The sequence below is a fragment of the Arachis ipaensis genome, chromosome B2, assembly GCF_059453495.1.
Source record: "Arachis ipaensis isolate K30076 ecotype BB chromosome B2, ASM5945349v1, whole genome shotgun sequence".
NCBI lineage: Eukaryota > Viridiplantae > Streptophyta > Magnoliopsida > Fabales > Fabaceae > Arachis > Arachis ipaensis.
Genome location: NC_142437.1, coordinates 4,142,472 through 4,162,053, shown reverse-complemented (window position 1 = coordinate 4,162,053; position 19,582 = coordinate 4,142,472). Strand labels below are relative to the sequence as shown.

General features: G+C 31.0%; 2 protein-coding genes and 1 long non-coding RNA gene across 4 annotated transcripts; 1 reads left to right on the top strand and 2 right to left on the bottom strand.

Annotated features, from left to right (window-relative positions):
* Positions 1-3,353: 3,353 nt before the first annotated feature.
* On the bottom strand, positions 3,354-5,120 carry LOC107623422 (hydroquinone glucosyltransferase). The gene has a single exon (XM_016325675.3). It carries the CDS (start codon positions 5,008-5,010, stop codon positions 3,574-3,576), a length of 1,437 nt encoding a protein of 478 aa, XP_016181161.1. The 5' UTR covers positions 5,011-5,120; the 3' UTR covers positions 3,354-3,573.
* Positions 5,121-10,896: 5,776 nt separating this feature from the next.
* Positions 10,897-12,501, top strand: LOC107623415 (uncharacterized). The gene is made up of 2 exons (XR_001616459.3): positions 10,897-11,034; positions 12,318-12,501. It is a non-coding gene; the product is annotated as an uncharacterized LOC107623415 (long non-coding RNA).
* Positions 12,502-12,846: 345 nt separating this feature from the next.
* On the bottom strand, positions 12,847-17,906 carry LOC107623409 (protein trichome birefringence-like 25). Of its 2 annotated transcripts, none has more exons than XM_016325655.3 (3): positions 17,363-17,906; positions 15,840-16,123; positions 12,847-13,864 (listed from the first exon to the last, which is right to left on the bottom strand). In XM_016325655.3, the coding sequence occupies exons 1-3, from the start codon at positions 17,676-17,678 to the stop codon at positions 13,091-13,093; spliced, it is 1,374 nt and encodes a 457-aa protein (XP_016181141.1). In that variant the 5' UTR covers positions 17,679-17,906; the 3' UTR covers positions 12,847-13,090. The 2 variants fall into 2 exon arrangements, with proteins under 2 accessions (XP_016181141.1, XP_088360980.1); XM_088504854.1 differs by having other exon boundaries at positions 15,840-16,117; positions 17,363-17,847.
* Between the last annotated feature and the right edge of the window lie 1,676 nt (positions 17,907-19,582).

Genomic DNA, 19,582 nt, shown 5'->3' with positions numbered 1-19,582 from the left:
TGAGTCCCTCCCTGCAGTTGGGTTGTAACTAATTTGCATGGGTGCAAAACAAGGCGGCATGCAGAGCTTGGTATTGTCTCAATCGCTTGTAACTAATTTGCATGGTGTCTGTGGTTTGCATGGGTACGAGTATTAGAATATCATAATTAGGGAACAAAATTAGGAAAATATCAAAGAGGATTAGAAAAAAATTAATATAATTTATTAGGATATTATTCTATAATAAGTGTACTCTTAGCGTACTCTTGTAAATTAAAGAAATAGACGTTTTAGAGATAAAATTAAAAGAGTGTACTCTTGCATATGAAATTTAGTTTTGCTGTTAGTGCAAAAAAATGCCGCATCATCTTTCTTCCGCATTCTTCACCTCACAAACTCCACTGATGACATTTTTTGAATAGACTCCTACATTCAACCGACATAAACCAAGATTCCAGTGTCTTAAAAGTAGGGGTGGGTATGGTTTGGATTTTTATAAATCCAAATTGGATCCACTTCAGAATCAGTTTTATGGTTCATAAAATCAAACCAAAATTAGATTGAAGAGAAAAATTGTTTTAAAAAAATAAAAATCGATTTTAAACCGATTTTAAAATTTAAATTTGATTTTACTTACAAATCAGTTTTAAATCTAGTTTTACTTATAAACCGATTTTAAATTCGATTTTTTTAAATCCAAATCTAAAATTTGATTTTTTTTTATAAAATCCAGTTTTAAAACCAAATTTTTTAACAAAAAATCCAATTTTAAAACTACTTTTTGAAAATTCATTTTTAAAATCAGTTTTTTCAACCAAAAATCCAGTTTTAAAACTAGTTTTTTAAAATCCAATTTTCAAATCAAATTTTTTAACAAAAAAATCCACTGTTAAAACCAGCTTTTAAAATTCAATTTTTAAACCATATTTTTTTAAAGTAAAATTGATACTAAAGTCATTTTAAAGTGTATAGATTCATTACAACTAAAATTTGGTTCTTTATAAATCTAATGACAATGGCTAATCTATATAACATTTAATCATTCTCAAAACATAAAAAAAATATCATAAAAAAATCTCTCTAAAACAATATAGCTTCAATATAGCTTTTGTTTCTTTCCCAACCACATAAGAATGAAAAAGAATAAAAAAAAGGGACAAAACAAAAATAGTGCATTGGATGAGAGATAAAATATTCTTAATAACACAAAAGCAACAAAATAGCTCAGAAATTCAGCATGATCAAACCAATAAAGATACTGATCCTTATTATCAACCAGTTCATAACTATCGAATCCTGTGGGAGGATTTGCTACAAGAAGAGTTCAGGTTAGTTATTTTGGCTGAGGGTGAACCAGAACCGAACATTTTGGGCTGTGGGAATAGCGTTCTTCGTAGACGAAGAGGAGGAAACCTAATAAAATGGAAAGAGTACATAAAGAGTACGCAAAGATAATAAAATTGTGAAAGAATAATGAAAAAAAAGAAAAGATGAAGAAATTTTATTGATTGTTGATTGATTGAAAATTGTAAACTATGAAGGTAAAACTAAGTATATATAGAACATTGGTCTATGAAAGATAAAAGTAAATAAAGATAAGATAAAGATAAAGATAAAGATAAAGATAAAGATAAAGATAAGATAAAGATTAAAATTATAATTGAATTTGTGTATTCTATTGGCTGAATTTGTGGGCCGTGAGACGTCTTTATTGTTGTCATGGGTTAAGGTGGAAGTGTGGTTTAATACGCCGCCGCAAGCTGGAGGATAAAAGATGTCAACAACACTAAGCTTATTCAGATTAAGATGGAAGGGTTGAGAAGATAAAGACTTGATAAAGATGTCAGTTAGTTGCCCAGAAGGGAGAATTGGGAGAAGTTTCATCACTCCAACTTGAACTTTTTGTCGAACCAAGTGACAATCAACCTCTAAATGTTTGATCCGTTCATGAAAAATCGGATTAGCAGCAATACGAAGAGCACTCTGATTAGTGGTGCCAAATTGGGCCCACAGGCCCAAGTCTTGGCCCATGAATCCATTGGTGGATTTTTAACTCATTGTGGTTGGAATTCTATTCTTGAGAGTGTGGTTAATGGGGTGCCCTTAATTGCATGGCCACTATATGCCGAGCAAAAAATGAATGCGGTTTTGATCACTAGAGATATAAAGGTAGGCTTAAGGCCAGAGATTGTGAAGATGGTTTGGTAGAAAGAGAAGAGATTGGTAGTGTTGTGAAGAGGTTAATAGAAGGAAAAGAAGGGAAGAAACTTCGTTATAGAATGAAAGAACTTAAAGAGGCAGCTATTGAAGTTGTTGGGGAAAATGGGTCTTCAACTAAACAAATTGAAGAGTTGGCTCTCAAGTGGAAGAAGGTCTAAGATAATTATTATATAGTTAATTTTTTTTTAGTTTGCACCAGGGTATCCATCAAGCCGGCAATGACTAATCTCTTGGGTACAAACTCCATTTCCATTCTCCAGTGAGTATCGAACCCGAGAGAGATAGTTAAAGGAGACAGACCCTCATCCATCTGTACCAACTTGCGTTGGTACTGTATAGTTAATTTAATTAGCTCAATTCAAATGTCCATGTCCCATTATTACTTTGTGTTGTCTTCAGTTATATAAAATTCTCAAGCTATTCATTTTATGCTTTATGTGCACACAAGATATATTTTCCTAGTTGAATATGATTTAAATTGATTGGTGGGATTACAGTGGTATACATAGAGTAATTATTAGGTACATGTGAATATATATTAATTATTTATGGATAATTAATCTTAATGTTTCGCTCAAAACTAACATGAAAATAAACTTATGATCTTGTCATCTAACATTGGTTCATCATCAATAAACATATATATAAATTAGTCGACTTATCTGTTTAAATAAATGTTAGGGAATGGTCAAAATCAAATTCTAATGTATTGAAAGGAAAAGCCCAAATAAATGTTTATGTAATCTTCGTACGTATATACTAATAAGCAAAGCCGGTAGAGATTGAGATTGAAACATTTTATTAACTTTTATTTAACTGGAAAATTAATATTATATTTATAAAAGATGAGATCCTTTTAATATAATTATTTTAGCGTTAAATTTTTGTTAATTCAATTAAAAATTATTAAAAAAAATTCAAATTACTGCTTCTATCAATTTTATCTCTAAAACACCTATTCCTTTTTCACACTCTTTCAACACTATCAACCTTTTTTTTCCGCCATCATTCTTCATCAAAAACAAAAAATTAAATTAGAAAAATCCAATAACGTCAAATTAAGATCTAATTTAATAATATCAAAATAATTAATCCAAAAAATAAATATAAATAATATAAATAATACATCAGCACATATTAATAGAGATGTGAAATTGTGATCCAAAAAAAGATGCGCATTGAAGTTATCAATACAATACACACTAGACTTGCTCACATCATTTTTCAAATCTTTTACCTCTAACCTAGTAATACACACCATTAGAGAATTCATTTTACAAAAGAAAAGCAAAAAAGACCAAATAAGACAAAAAGAAATTAAATAATTAATAAGAAGCTAATAAGCCACCATGGATCAATTTCAATAATTTTGACCTATACACTTGTTTGACCCTTCCACTTGTTAGCCAACTCCACAATTTGCTTTGTTGAAGCTCCATTTTCTCCAAGAGTTTTAGTAGCTGCCTCTTTAAGATCCTTCATTCTATGACGAAGTTTCTTTCCCTCTTCACCCTCCATTAAACTCTTCACAACGCTAGCAATTTCTTCTTTTTCCACCAACCCATTTTCCCCAATTTTTGGTCTCAATGCCACCTTGGTATCTTCGGTGACCAAAACCGCATTCATTTTTTGTTCAGCATAAAGTGGCCATGCAATCAAGGGTACTCCATTGACCACACTTTCTAAAATAGAGTTCCAACCACAATGGGTTATAAACCCACCAATGGACTCATGGGCCAAGACTTGGGCCTGTGGGGCCCAAGATGATACTACTAGGCCCATCCCTTTAGTTCTCTCAACAAATCCTTTGGGCAAGAAGTCAAAAGGGTCAGCTTGGCTTTGAGCATTGAAATAAGATGCATTTGCAACCTTGTCATTTGGACTTCTCACAACCCACAAGAATCTTTGTCCACTTTTCTCCAAACCTAGTGCCAGCTCATCAATTTGGGCACTAGACAAGGTCCCACCACTTCCGAAACAAACGAATAAAACACTGCCACGTGGCTGGTCATCCAACCACCTCAAACACTCGTGATCTTTATCACCGGTTCGACCATTTTCAACATTCACCAATGGTCCAACCGGATAAACCGGAGGCTTACCTGATTCCGCCTTTTGTAGCTCATTAAGAGCACCCGGTTCAAGTTCAAGGAAACTATTCTCTATAAATCCGGCTGCCCTTTTAAACCGGTTTACATGGTGGAGTAACCACTTGTAGGCTTCATCGTTCCGGTCTTGAACCGGATCTGTCAAGTCCTTTCCATGAACCGGAACACATCCCGGAATTTGAACCGGTTCAATTAGATCTCTATATTCACCTTGAACCATTTGGTCTAATTGTGGTAAATAGAAGGAGAAGGACAAGAGCATGGAAGTTGAAGGGTAGTACACATAAGAGGGAATGTTAAGGTCATCGGCAACGTCGAAGGCGTCGGTGCCGAAGAGGTCCACGACGAGGGCAGATACACGGTGGCCGGAGGAGGCGAGGGAGGCGAGGGTACGACGTAAGGAAGAAAGGGAGCGAACCACGGTGAGAGAGATAAGAGGCTCAATCTTGGTGTCTGAAGGGAGGTCAGAGAGGGAAATTGGAGGGAGGAAAGTGTGGGAGATGGTAGCCGGGAGGGAGCGGAGCACGGTGGTTTGCGCGGCGGAAGGAGGGCCGTCACAAGGGATGATGAAATGAACATTAATAGTATTGTCATTGTGGGTAAGCCTTTTGGCAAACTCAATCATTGGAATAAGGTGTCCCATGCCAGGACTTGGCATCATAGTAACTAAGGTTGTTGTAGATTGTTGTTGTTGGTTTTCCATGATGTTGTGTGTGTTGAATACAATTGGCAATGGCGATTGTGAATTATTGTGTATGTGATTTGGGTTTGGAGATAAGATTATGGTTTGAATGAGGGTGAAAAAGAGAGAGAAGGGGATTTTATAGAGTTTTTTGTGGGGTTCGATGATTGATGTTGTGACATATGAAACTACGTCGTAGTGCTTACATTATTTTATTAGTCACATGCGTACTATACAAGTGCATGAATTTAATTAGCCATCATCATAATATATTATAAAGAAAAAGTCTAGGAACCAACAACTTTGTTAAATTCTGGCCAGCATGTAACCAGCAAAAAAAAAGTGAGCCATTGAATGAAATTTCACACTAATCTCACACCATTAAAATCATCATTGATGACTACTTGATAGCTATAAATCACAAAAGTTACTGGTCCTAGCATTCCTCTATTATAAATACATGTATCTGCTGCTTTTTTTTTTTCCCACATGTTTTGTTCTTGGCTAAACTACAAGAAAGTGGTTGTTGACCTTAATTACGTAAGATATGTGTGGACAATATTATGCAATAATGTACGTGAGAAAGATAATAACAAAATCGGATGTTTCAATTAATAGCATAATTAACATAGTATATTCTTAAAAATATTTTTTAATTTATTACTAATGTAAATATTTTAAATTTAATCACAAATTATATATTATTATTAATGAATAATTATTATATTTTAAAACAAGTAAAATTATTATTCATTAATTTTATTATTTTTACTATTAAAAATAGCTAAACTTTAAATTTAATTAACTCTATAAGATATTTTATAACAAACATTTTTATACATATTTTTATTTAAAAAATATTATATATATTTTTATATATTATTCCGTACAAGAGACGGTATATGTCCTAGTTAAGTAATTAAACAAAGAGAACTATTATATATAGTATTTTTATATATATTCTTGTATATTTTTATTGTTTATATTAAAAATATTCATAAAAAGTAAGAAAATAATTTGTTTGTAATATCATAAAAAGAAAAGATACAAAACTATCTACACAAAAACACAATAATAATTTATTCTAAACAAATATCATATATTAAGAAATATTATCTACGTACTTTTATATATACATTGAACCCAAATTATTCTTATATATTTTATTTACTATATATAATGGAAATATGAAAAAGTTTGATATATAAAAAAGTTTGAACCCAAATTATCATTCTATATATATATGAATTTTCTTTGTAATTTCTAGAATTAAAATCAAGAGTTCTTGTTACTTAATGTAAATCGTTTGTTATTTTGATGATTAATTACAAATTTATTAATTATGAAATATTTTTAATAAATAAAAGAGTAAATTCACACACACACTTAGTGACTACTATGTTATAATAATACTTAATATAATAATATGGATTCTTATAATAATTGGATTAAGGTTTTATATATGGTGCATTATTTGGGTGTGACTTTTCCTATTTTGTCCCCACTATTCTCTACATGAAGGAAAGGGTGATGTCAATCCAAACGTAAGCCACATGTGATAAACTTATATAAAATTAAGTTGGATAATATTAATTTCTGGTTTTTCCCAATCTCAAAATTCTTTGCGGTGGAAAAGTCTTACATTCAAACTTTGTTGTCTTGGATTTCAATAATTGGTGGTGGAAATTTCTACGTCCTGCTGAAATTGAAGTGACCTTGAAATGATGAAATCATCATTCTCACCTAATTTGTAATCATATTGTAGATTACAAAAGCCTTCACATATTAATTATTTTAATAATCACGGTTAAGACTCTGAGTAACTAATAATTAAAATAATAGAGTAGTTTATTGATTAAAAAATAGAAATAATAAAAATGAATTTAAAAACAGGTGTATATCCTAACAATGAAATAGTCCGTGCATCACAGTTCATATTTAAATTGTATGATAGTGGTTTTTTAAATTGAACTCCAGGTATCATAATAATTTTTAGATTCTTTTCAACTTCAAATTAATAAATATAGTGATAATGTGCCTAATTTTTTTTTGTTATGGAAGAAAAAGTGGTGATATACTTTAACATGGTAATTTTTTGTATTTTTTAAAACTGTAGAAGTACACAAATTCCTGGCACCGATTTCTGTACTTAAAATTTTTTAATTTTTTTTAACACAAATTCCTGGCACCGATTTGTGTACCCTACACAAATCCCTGGCACCGATTTGTGTACCTCTCACAAATCGGTCGGTCCGATTTCTGCTTCTCCAGTTAAACGATCTCACATTTAAGTATAACACCCCAACAATCCACATTTAAGAAAAACACCACTACCACTCTAATATTAAAAATAAAAAATTCTGATAATATGTCTTATTACGTTAAATTGGTGTAAAATTTAATCCATTAAAATATAACTCTAAGATATTAGATAACTTGAGCCAAGTTATTAGAAAACGAACTACTATGACCTAGTGTTTGGACTATATTTTTAAAACACAAATACAAAGTTAACAACATATTAAAAGTAGAAACAAAGATTAAAAAAAAATTACAGAATTTGGATCCTCTAAATTTTAAATTTGTATTTTAGAGGGTAAAGTGTAATCTTCTATTTTTGAATGGTTTCTCTCTCATATTTATTCTTGGTCTCACCTATAAAATAAATGGTGAGAGATCACATTTTAATCTCTAAAGTAAAATTTAAACTTTAAAGAATCCAAATCCAAAGTTACAGGTTGAAAAAAATTTATCCTTATTATCTTCATTTTTTTCATTGCAAATATATTAACATACAAAACTTTTATAAGAGAATACAAAAAATATACTCAATATATCTATATTATATTTAGGGTAAAAAACATAGATAAACCAATAGGGGAACTTGTTACATGAATAAGCCAAACCAAAAAGAGATCCACGAATCAGCCAAACACTATTTATATACAATTCGAACCTAATTGGTTCGAACCCTATTTACACATAATTCGAATCTAATAGGTTCGAACTTCAAGTTTATAAATCAAACTTAATTGGTTCGAATTATGAGTGATTGTGCTATATAACGAGTTCGAATCAAGCAGATTCGAATCAGTTATCCTTTTCCATACCCCACCAAATCCCAGAGAAAACGACCCAGATTCGATCCGAGAAACAGTAGAACCGAAGACTCAGCTGATGGGGGACGATCCTGCAAGACTGTACCGGTTGGATGGGGTTGCTCATATAGCTGGGGTCATCAACGACGAGGTTAGTACATAGAAAAGTTTTTGCACACGGTTTATTTGAGTTAGTGGTTTTGCATGTGGTTTTAGCGGTTCTATATGTGAGTGGTTTATCGGGGTGGCATTGCAAATGGTTTAGCTTAGAGGTTATTGCATGCGGTTTTTGGTAAGTGGGTTTTTGTAAGTGGTTTTATATGCGCTTCTGTGAATAGTTTATGTAAGTGGTTTATGTTAGGTGGTTTTGTTTGTGGTTTGTTGTAGTGGTATTGCAAATGGTTTAATTTAGTGGTTTTGCATGCAGTTTAGTTGGTGGTTTAGGATAAGTGGTTTATTGTACGTGGTTTAATAATGTGGTCCATTTAATGCGCAGCCACAACGATGCATCAGGAGCATGCGGCGGCAACAAGGCATGCCACTCGACGAGCGTTATGTTCCGTACCTGCAGATGGCCGGGTTATACCATCTGGCTAGACTGAACGATAGATGGTTCCGGTTAGACGAGCCCCTTGTCAGCGCCTTCGTCGAGAGGTGGCGTCCTGAGACGCATACCTTCCACATGCCCTTCGGAGAGTGCACGATCACGCTTCAGGACGTGGCATACCAGTTGGGGTTGGCAGTGGACGGGCGTATGTCAGCGGTTGCCTTACAGACTTCCATCTGTATATCGAGGGTGGACGTCCAGCTTGGGTGTGCCTAGTTGTATGTTACCCATGTTCGTCTATGTATTTTGTTACCAGTGTTACTTTGTATCCACCTTTAGATGTATGTCTGTGTTAGAGAGAAAACATTTGTACTTTGCATTTTGATGTTATTTAATTGCCGCATCATGTCTTCATAATGTAACTCGTACACTAATTTATTTTCATGCGTGTTCAGCATACATTTCGTTTAATACTACCGAAACAAAACGTATTCATAAATTCCGATCCCATGCATGTAACATATGCAGCTTCGTTCCTTACTAATTCGAACCATCTAGCTTCAAATTGCATTGAACGTAGTTCGAATCAATTAGGTTCGAATTACTTGAGGGACAAAATCGGTAGTAATTCGAACCAATTAGGTTCGAATTATAAACTTGGAGTTCGAACCTATTAGGTTCGATTTATGTGTAAATAGGGTTCGAACCAATTAGGTTCGAATTGTATATAAATAGGGTTTGGCTGATTCGTGGATCTCTTTTTCATTTGGCTTATTCATGTAACAAGTTTTTTCCCTTAGTTTATTTGTGTTTTTTACCCTTATATTTACATCCTAATAATTACATGTGATTATACTTAATTTAGTTACATAGTATTCCATGAGAAGTCAATATTGTTTTTTTTTTTTCTCAAATTTGATATCATTTTCCGTTCTCTTACTTATTGCAACAATTATTTTGCACGTGCACGTTGTGTGTGTTTTTTATATTACACACGGTATTTTTCAATCTAAATTAAAGATTAATCTGTCGTAAATCTGAGTTTCATTTAAAGATCTATCGTTAGTCAATGAATTGCTACATGCTCAAACAGAATTCAAATTTTTGACACTTGTTTAAGCAGATACGTAAACTGACCGATCGACTAACCCAAATTTATTTTCTTTTGTCTTTCTTAATTCCTCTTAGATGGCTAGACGCTAAAGGCAGCTTTTCAATTCATGAAGTTGAGTTCACCAAATCTTTTCTTTTTTGTCAAACACATCCAATACTTTGTTCGTTTTTCATTTGAGTTTTACCTTTATTTTATTGTTTTGTGAAATCCATTGATTTATCTCTCCTATTACTAAAAATTTAACTACTTCCATTTATATGTAGAGCTAGCTACTAAAAAGGTATTAATTCTCTTGAACATTGAGCTACGAATGAATTTATTTTAAATTAGCATTTAAACTTTTTCGACGGTTGATTCCTCCCAATGAATTCCTTTCTATTTTTTATTATCATTTTTTTTTGGATGAATTTTGGAATGGCACCTTTCTTCTTCATGGTTGAAGTTTGTAATTTTATTAAAAAAAAAGTTTGTAGTTTTAGTATATATTTATTTGCAAATTAGAATTATAAAAGGGGAAAAAATATAATGTAAAATTTTGCACAAGACACCCTCTTGTATATTTTTTTATTCTAAAATTTTAACTCTTAATAAAGAGTTTAATTTTGATGTATTGATAGTCTAAATAATTTTATACATAGAAATTAAATTTTAATACACCTAAAAGAATAAAAACTACTTATTAAGAGCTTCCTTGTTCAAAAAATAAATCACAATATCCTTCAACCTGACAAAACAAAGATTAATTCGTCGCGAATCTAAGTTTTATTTAAAGGTCTACTGCTAGTCAATAATTTACCGCATATACAAGGCAAAATTTGATTTCTAAAGACTTGTTTAAACGGACGAGTGAGGTGATCGTTCGTTTGAACAACCCATTTGATCAACATTATCTATATTAAAAAAATAAGATGGACAAAAATCAAACGAGAAACCATTTTCCATGTTTGTTGAACCCATTGCTAATCTTCCTCTAAAATAAATCTCCCAAAGGTTTTTGGACCTTTAAAATATGTTGAAATGGGCTATACATAAAAGCAAAAAAAGAATAGTATTGTTGGGCCTAAAAACCCCTTCCAATTTGAGGTAGGGATTATTTTGGTAATTTCACCTTTCACCATGTAAAAGAAGGAACTTGACACTGCTAGAAACAGAGCTAAACAAAGAAGAAGAAGAAGAAGAAGAAGAAAATGATTCACCGAACATGGAGTCTCCTTACCGGTCCTGCCACCCTCTTCGGCGGTATAGTCGCCACCGTCGCCGTCGCCAATTTCATCCTTGTCAAAAATGTAAAATCCTCTCCTTTTTATTAATTCCCTCTTTTTTTCATTTAGTGATTTTCGGTCGTTTTAGATTTTCCTTATTCGAAAGGATCGATTTTGATTCGTTTCTATGGAATCCGAAGCTGAATCATGATTTGGGTTCATAGAATTTTTTTTCAATTTTTTGGTTTTGTTCGTGGCAGTTTGTGAGATTTTGTTTGCGTAATTAGGGCTAGCTTCTATTGTGCAATCTGCTGTTAACTATGATCTTGTATGGTTTTGTGAATTGAACTGAAATTTTTGGTTCTTACGATTTGATTTTGTGTTGTTCACATTGTCTTGTGGATTTCGGGAAGTTATCATTTTTCACCTGAAGATTAGGGATTCCTATAGTGAAAATTAAGGAATATATGTTGATAATGATTATCATATCTGAGATAGAGAATCTGTTTCATATTGTTTGGTTAAGAATTTATAGGAAGATCATTTATAATTTATGCATTAGTTGTATTATCAGTTAATTCAGATAAGTTGCTTCACAAAAATGAAAAACATATTGGGATTTTAAGAATACAATAGAAACTTTGTTCAAACATAGCGTTTATAACATGAGCATCTTTTTTTTAACTCTTAACCACCAATATCCGGAATCTATTCTAGTCTGACATAGCGAAAAAAGTTACATACCTAACATGGACAAGTTGGGTTAGCTCACTACAAGGATAAAACTTTAAATCTGCTGGTTTTTTTCAAGCAAAAACAAGTGTTAAATTAAGCTACCCAAATGTTTGGTTCTACTTCTGTAGAATTGATTCTAAGTAGTATTAGTTCTACCCGGATTGATTTTGTGGCAAGTGATGCAAGTTTTTGTAGTTCCTCTATAAGTGATTTTTGATGGAAAGTAAAAGGAATTTACTTCTATCATAATCAATTTGAGAAGGTAGAATCAATTTTTAACTTGTAAGATTCAAACATAATGTTACATTGTTACTTGGGTAGAATCAATTTCACTCAAACATATTTATGTTTTGCCGTGCAATTGGCTGGCTATTCCATTCACGGTTGTAACAACGGTTGAGTCGATGGTCGAGTCATGTCCTAATAGGTGAGGTAACTTGCATGGATCAACCTACCAAGTTTGCGAAATTTTGTGTATAAAACATTTATGAATATCTAATTTTTTGTTGGTTATTCTAAATTCCTAGTGTTTTAGTTTTTAGTTATGTCTCCCATGCCCACTTCTTTTGTTTTAAACCATTTAACTGTTAATAGGGTGACTGTTATTGACTTTGTGTATTGTAACCTTTCAGGATCCATTCATCAAACCAGATCAGAAGAAGTATGAAAACCAATCTGCATCCAAGTAGGAGAAAAAAATGTCACAGAAGTTTTCATTAATGGATGTGAACTAAAGTTTGTTTCTTGAGCTTTGTATGCTGTTTCAAAACATTATGGTGCTCTCTTTAGTTAATAAATACTGAGATTTTGAGTGAAGTGTTGACCATATCTAGATCAAAATCACAAGTTCTAGAAAATTGGTTCATATTTCAAAGATTTTTTCTTTCATCCATGTATATTGTCAAGTGTCATTCTGCATTGTGGTGGTTAATCCACTAATCAACCGTGCTCTTTTTATTTATCCTTATCAATTTACTTTGAAATGCTTACCATTTAGGACTGGGTCAGACTCTTCTAAAGTGAAGAAATTGATAAAGCGAAAGAGTGAGAGTTTAATCACCTTTGAATCAAGGTAGTAGGGGTTCACACATAACAGAATTTACAAATTCAACAATTATTAATGAATCGTTTTAGGAGATCTTTTCCCTTTCGAATTATTAAGTACATAAACATTTCTATTGATGAAAATTTGACAATGACACTAAGTGTGAATGTTTAAACCAAGGTTCCATACAAAATAAATCAAGTCCAAACCTCATTTGTGCATTGCAAACTTTGATTTCACTTTACAGTTCAATGTACAATATATGAAGCTCTTCCTAATTGTATATGGTTTAAACTATAAGAACTTTTGAGATAAAACTCCCATGTATGAAAAGAATTTGTAATTGTACCTGATCATAGATTAAGGATTCACTAACATTTCCATTATTATGTCATTCCAAGAATCAATTGGTCCTGGCAAACACCAATGTAAGCAATCATTTTGAACTTTTGCATTCTTATCTTTGGCAAAGGGTTGGTACTGTCTGTATGGTCCTGGATGACCATCTGGTCTCAACAATGATAGAAAAGTTGTGTCCAGAAGTTTCAATTTCGCAGCTTTATCCGATCCTGACGATACTGCTTTCGCGAATTCTTCAAGTTCAATACCTCTCATGGTGGAATCTACATCAATCATTTCTATTTGACCCTCTTTGAAAGGAACTGTTCTATTACAATACCCTCCACTGAACCACTCGCCATTCTCAAAGTGATCAGGTGTCGTCGTTCTGAAGAAAATTGTCGCCTTGTGACTTGATTTCACAAAGAAGTCTAAAACTAGCCCGATCGCCTTTCTGTATGCATAGTCAAATCCGAAATCAGTTAGGTTCTTTCCAGGACAGTAATGACATCCAACAATTGTATTGTTTTCGTGGTAAATCGCGGTCTTGAGGAACCATTTCCCGCCACCAATCAAAACAAAATCAAAAGTTTCATATTGTTTAGTCCAAAGGGTGTCAAGAGTGTCAAGATGAAGCTGTGTCTCTGAAGAGGAAACTCCATCCATGTCCTCAAAAATTGTTGCTTTGATGAGAAAAGGAGTCCATATTACTGAGAGTGTGAAGTTGTGAGATGGGAATTTCCATATCTTTGATCTGTATTCTTTGTCATGGTAGATCTCAACAGCTGGTTCTACCTACAAAAGAATAAGACCATTGGAGTTTTGATCTTGGTAGGTACATAATTTGTAGGGACAAGGCAATTCATGACAATTCATAAAAGAAATGATGTAATCTTACACCTACTAACTATTAATCTCTTTTTTTTTTTTTTCCTTTTCTTTTTATTGTAATGGAGTCTGCTACATAGTTTAAACTGAGATTTTAATTCTGTTATAATTTATGAATCATGTTTATAAAATAAGGGATTTTTTTTTTTAGTATTTTTGTTTTTATAAAGATATGAGTATCATGATTTAATTACAAGACCTATATTATTTAACATAACTCTTAAAAATTGATAATTTGTATTGGTAAAACATGTGATTGAAGCTAAGCTTAACCACAATAACTAAAAAGGATTAATAATCATTAACATGGTATGATTCATTGTGACATCAAGGAAGATACTCTCAAGTGTATTATTACAAGCACTTCAAGTGTTCCACTCATGAAAAGTAAGTTGATATAAACAAAAAAAAAAAGATTTTTTTTACTATTATTTTTTATAAAATTCTAAAAATAAAAACAGAAAATGAAATCTCAAATCAAATTCACCCTTAAATTTCATTATTTTCATATTACAAAGTACAAACTATCACAAGACTAATCTTAAAGGATGATTAATAGTTAACTAAAATCATTGATTAAAATTACTGAAATACCAGAATTCCAAAAACATTTAAATTTTTTTCTAATGGATGAACCTACTTAATAAAAGACACTTCTATTTGAACTTTTTAGAAGGCAGCATTGGACCAACCATTTAATATAAGCACCAGCTGTCTCCCACAACATGTGATCCAAAAACAGCTTCATTAACAAATTGACAAGGATTATCATAAAATGTCACATAGTGCAAGCTGTTACACCATAGTGCTCATAATTCACATTATGAAAAACCACTATTATATAATTGATTTGGACCATTCTTCCAGATCTTGATCTAACTACTAAACTATATGTTCAACTAATTTTATGTGTGACTAATACAAACATTATTTGAGACAAATTCACATGGCTTTAGTTTATATTATTCTTTATGTTTAAATGGTGAAAATTCAGGTGAAGTCAATTTCACGTGAAGTTGATAACTGAGAATCGTTAAATAATTTGAATTATTAGACTAAATTTTTATCTAACAGCTCTCAGTTATCAACTTCACGTGAAGTTGACTGCACCTGAGTTTCCACCCATTTAAAAATAGAGAGAAATCAAGGAATATATTCCTATACTGATTTTTTCAAAATCGATTGTGTGTCTCCAAATGAATAATATTCTCATTAGGAACTACTAATCATAAATAAAACTGAGTTTGTTGCATTGAGACTAGCTTAATACTCCATGCTAAAGTATATTTATAATAAATTAAGACCTTATTATCTTTGGTCAACTGACTTAGAATTTACCTATTTTATTGTGAATTTATCTAAATATAAAATGTTATGTATAACAATTTTTTTTCTAGAGAATTTGGTACACATTATACAATAAGAAATATATTAGAGGATGCAAAGTTAAATGAGAGAATTAAAGTTGTATTTGGGAGTTGATATAGGATTAAAAAAAATATTAACTCACATAAATTTAATTAAGGATAAAATATGGGCCACATTTTTCTTAACATCTATATCTTTTATGTTTTAAAATAGAATTAATAGTCAAAATAGTTACTAAAAAATCACATATGCATTAATTAAATTTTTAAAAAATTAGGCATCTAAAAATACTGTGGCGAATTAGATTTCAATTTGGTCAGTTAAATAATAACACTTGACGTAAATAATTTTGTAACACATTATCATCTAATTAACAAAAGAACCAACTTGATTTACTGTTGTATTGATCTTTTAAGAATTAATTTAAAAATTACATAATTTTTTCAAGTATCATTTTGATCTTTAACCTAACAATTACTAAATGAGTTAAGATAACTAAAGGAAGTGAAAGTACCTGAGATAGAATGCAAAGAAGGGATTGCACATGGTTGCGTGAGATGGAATCACCAATGAAAGCAAATGATTTATTTCTCATGAAATCAAGAAACTTTCTTGGATTAAACTTTGGTAGTTCACACCCTCTTGGACTCCACCTCCAATAAAGGTACCCTGAATCAGACCTTCCATTTTTCATGCAATTTTGATGATGCTCAATCAAATTGCAACTCTCATTTGTGTACATTGGACCAGATTTATCTGCCACCCATTCTCCCACAAATAGATCACATTTTTCTGCTCCTAAATCAGATTTTTGCATAACTAGTTAGTTAAAACAAGCACTTGTCTAGAACCATTAATACATAACAAGTTAGAACCACATATACTAACAGAATAAAACGTTTTATATAATTATTCAATCATATCTATTTTTTTTGAATAACTATTTGTGGTGTATGAAACTGTTTTCTACTATCAGTGCACCAAAATTAAATTCTACTAAAAGAACAAATTGATAACAAATTAATACGTAAAATGTTTTTATGTAGATGGCAATGAATAAATTAGCCCATTTTAGATTTTCTCTTGATTATTAAAAAAATTGATTTTTTTTAAGATTCTAAAACATTTCTTACTTTTTAGGAGTTTTTTAGAGGCTAAATTGATGGTTTAATCTAAGTGTTTATATTATTTTAGACCAAGGTTTGAAGTTCTAACATCAAAATTAACATTTGCATAAGGTCACATTTCATTTCAACAAGAAAACAATCACTTATAGGTTATCTCATATTATTATTGTACTTACTAGGTTATTGGTTAAAAGAAGAAGGAAAAGAACACATGAAAAAACAGTAGTGTTGAGGAGGAAACATGTTTTGTTGCAAAAGAACATGATAGAGGAAATAGAGCTAAAAGTGGAAGGTGACAATGCACATAATGCAAAAACGACAAAAGCTTTTAAGTAGTTTTTTTCCTTCATTTTGTTTAACATTTCAATGCTTGAAAACTTCACCCCAAAAAAAAACCTATAATCATAAACTAATAGTAATTTAGAGACATAAACATTTGAACTTTCCATAAACTAGTTGGTTTATTTTACTTTATTTGGCTTCTTAAAACCCCCACTTTAGCTCACACAGTCACACTAGCAAGTTGTTTTTGATGTCATACTACAAAGAAATGACCCAAAAAAGGAAAAGTGGAAACAAGTAATAATTAATTAATTAAAGAACTTAGAAGTTTGAACAAATCCTCTAGTGTGCATATAATCACTAGATCAAGTAAATAACTTAAGATTTATCTCACTTTTTTAAGAAGATTTAAACATAACTAAATTATATTCTATTTCTACATGTAAAATTATTCATATGTTTTTTTTATCTAAAGTTTTTATGTGAGAACGGATCATCAAACACTAGAAGATCCTCTTCCAAAACAAACCTTAAAGATGGTTTAGAAAGCTTTGGAAATCCATGCATGTTTCCAATCCTAATGAACAAGAAGATCACAAAAAATAAACTAAAAAACAAAAACTCTTACCATTTTGAGAGCTTTGGCTTTTGTTGTTGTTTGATGAAAAATCAACAGAATCAGATGATGCTTCAAGAGGAAGATGAAAAACAGGGGACTCTGTTTTTTCCTCTGCCATTGGAGGAGGAGTTTCTTCCATCACCATTGATGATGATGATGATGATGATGATGATGATGATGATGAAAAGCTGAATGAATCCGGCAATAGAAGCCGAAAAGCAAGACCTAAACAGAGGAATGACACTGCAATCTTAACACAAACATTGTTCTGCATTTGCATTGTTGAAAATTGCTTTGGATCAGACCTCATAATCTTCTTCACCATGAAAAAACAGAGGAGCTTAAAAAACAGAGGAAGTAAAGAGAAAAATTAAAAGGAAGCTTAGTTCCTTTAATGTAACAAACTAAACGGTGAAATTAAGCAATTATTGTTATATAAGAGGGAAATGGGTGTCATTGTTTGCAATAAAAAAAGGAACTTGTTTTCAGCATAATTCTTGTTGTTGTGATAGTAACGTTTGTATTTAATTTAGGTTCTGTTTGTTGGTAGTGCAAAATATAAAAATAAAAAAAAATAGCATATAATTATATATGGTGACATGTACCATGTGAGTGCTATAAATGGGGCTAAAGAAAAAAAGAAATATTTTTTTTTATGAAAATTCAAAATTAATTATATAAAAAAAACGAATAATTTTGTGGAATTGTGGGTAATGTCCCTAGCAGTGAACCTTCCTTGGCAGGGAAGAATGTGTGTCATTTGATTTTGGTCCTCCAACATTGTTCTTTTTTCTTTTCTTTTCTTTTTTATTCCTTTTGTTCTCAGCATGTGCTTGTGTAATTTTTTTTTTTTTTTTTTTTTGAAAAAGCTAGTGTAATGTTCATAGATCTATAAATCAAGTAAACTATTAGATCCTATTTGTCTTATTTTCACCTAAATGACTCTAACTATTTTTGTTAAAATAAGTTGAGTTACTATCAATTTTTTGTCAATTAATAAAGATAGAATCTAAAATCATAAAGTAAAAAATAAAGGGAAAAAAAAAGGTTTGAAAATTGGAATCACTTGAACAATACAAGTTTTTGCAACTATAATAATAACACTCTCACTCACTCTATTTCACATGGACAAAGATAGAAGTACCTTGAAGGTGTTGGACACCAATTTTGCCTTTTTGTGTTTGGGTGAAGAATGGTGAATCTCTTTGAGTAGTTGAGTAACATCAAAGGCATTTGTTGATTGTGCATCTTATTAATTGTTTCACCAACTTCATTCAAAGAAATGAACCCTCACCTTTTTTTAGTTCCATTTCATTTATTATATATGGATAAGTATTCTTTTTGTGACATTTTTTAATTTTCTTTTAGGTCCATTAGATTTAGTGTGTTCCTTATTATAATACTCAAACTCTTACTTTCTGTGAAGAAATAAAGCATCTCTTGGGATTAGAGGGTTTTAGTTTGAGGACACAAAGCACTCAATTACAAGACAAAAGATATTGTAAAGTGATATAATCACTCTTGAATTTGTAATTTTTATCATGTGTAAATTCTATCATCTTAATTCAAGAATGATTTAAGCTATTATTTTTTCATTTTGCCAATATTTTCACTTTAGAAAAACTTAATTCTAAATTTTTAATTACAAACTCAATAGATATCTTATCAAACTTTGGGTAACAAAATATAGGAATTTTTTTTCCCTCTAAAACTAAACAAATAAAATTTGGAAAATGGAAATGACAAGAAAATATATACACACTCTTTTTTATGTGCAATGTGCCAATGTAAGTAACAAGAAGGGTATTTATTATCCAATTTTTTTGAAAGGAAAGGGTAGTATTAATTAATCAAAAGATCCAAGATATCTAAATGGACTAAATTACATATTTCACTCACATAATATTTAGTATAGTAAAAGCTAATTTTATTAAAGAATGTGCTACTAAATTTTCCCTTACTTTTAATATGAAATACTTGACATATTCTAAATTTTGACAAAAGATTTCTACAATTAAAAATGATAGTGCCAAATATAATTATTATATGATGTCTTACCCGTTGAATATATAATAATGGCATAAAGCAAGGAGTGTGAGTCTAAATATACAAACATCTAAGCTCACAAATCTATTGGTTGTATATTCATTTCATGTAAATTTCTCTAATGCATGAACTCTTTTCCAGTTTCTTATGAACAAGTTGAATGATCTTTTGAATTTGAAGAAC

What these genes read in the sequence shown, in the direction of transcription:
- LOC107623422 (XM_016325675.3), bottom strand. Translation starts at nt 5,010, where the DNA reads ATGGAAAACCAACAACAACAATCTACAACAACCTTAGTTACTATGATG.
- LOC107623409 (XM_016325655.3), bottom strand. Translation starts at nt 17,678, where the DNA reads ATGGTGAAGAAGATTATGAGGTCTGATCCAAAGCAATTTTCAACAATG. An exon ending in AAGCCAAAGCTCTCAAAATG is followed by an intron (nt 16,124 to 17,362) that starts GTAAGAGTTTTT and finishes AATCTGATTTAG; the next exon opens with GAGCAGAAAAATGTGATCTA. An exon ending in TTCTTTGCATTCTATCTCAG is followed by an intron (nt 13,865 to 15,839) that starts GTACTTTCACTT and finishes ATTCTTTTGTAG; the next exon opens with GTAGAACCAGCTGTTGAGAT.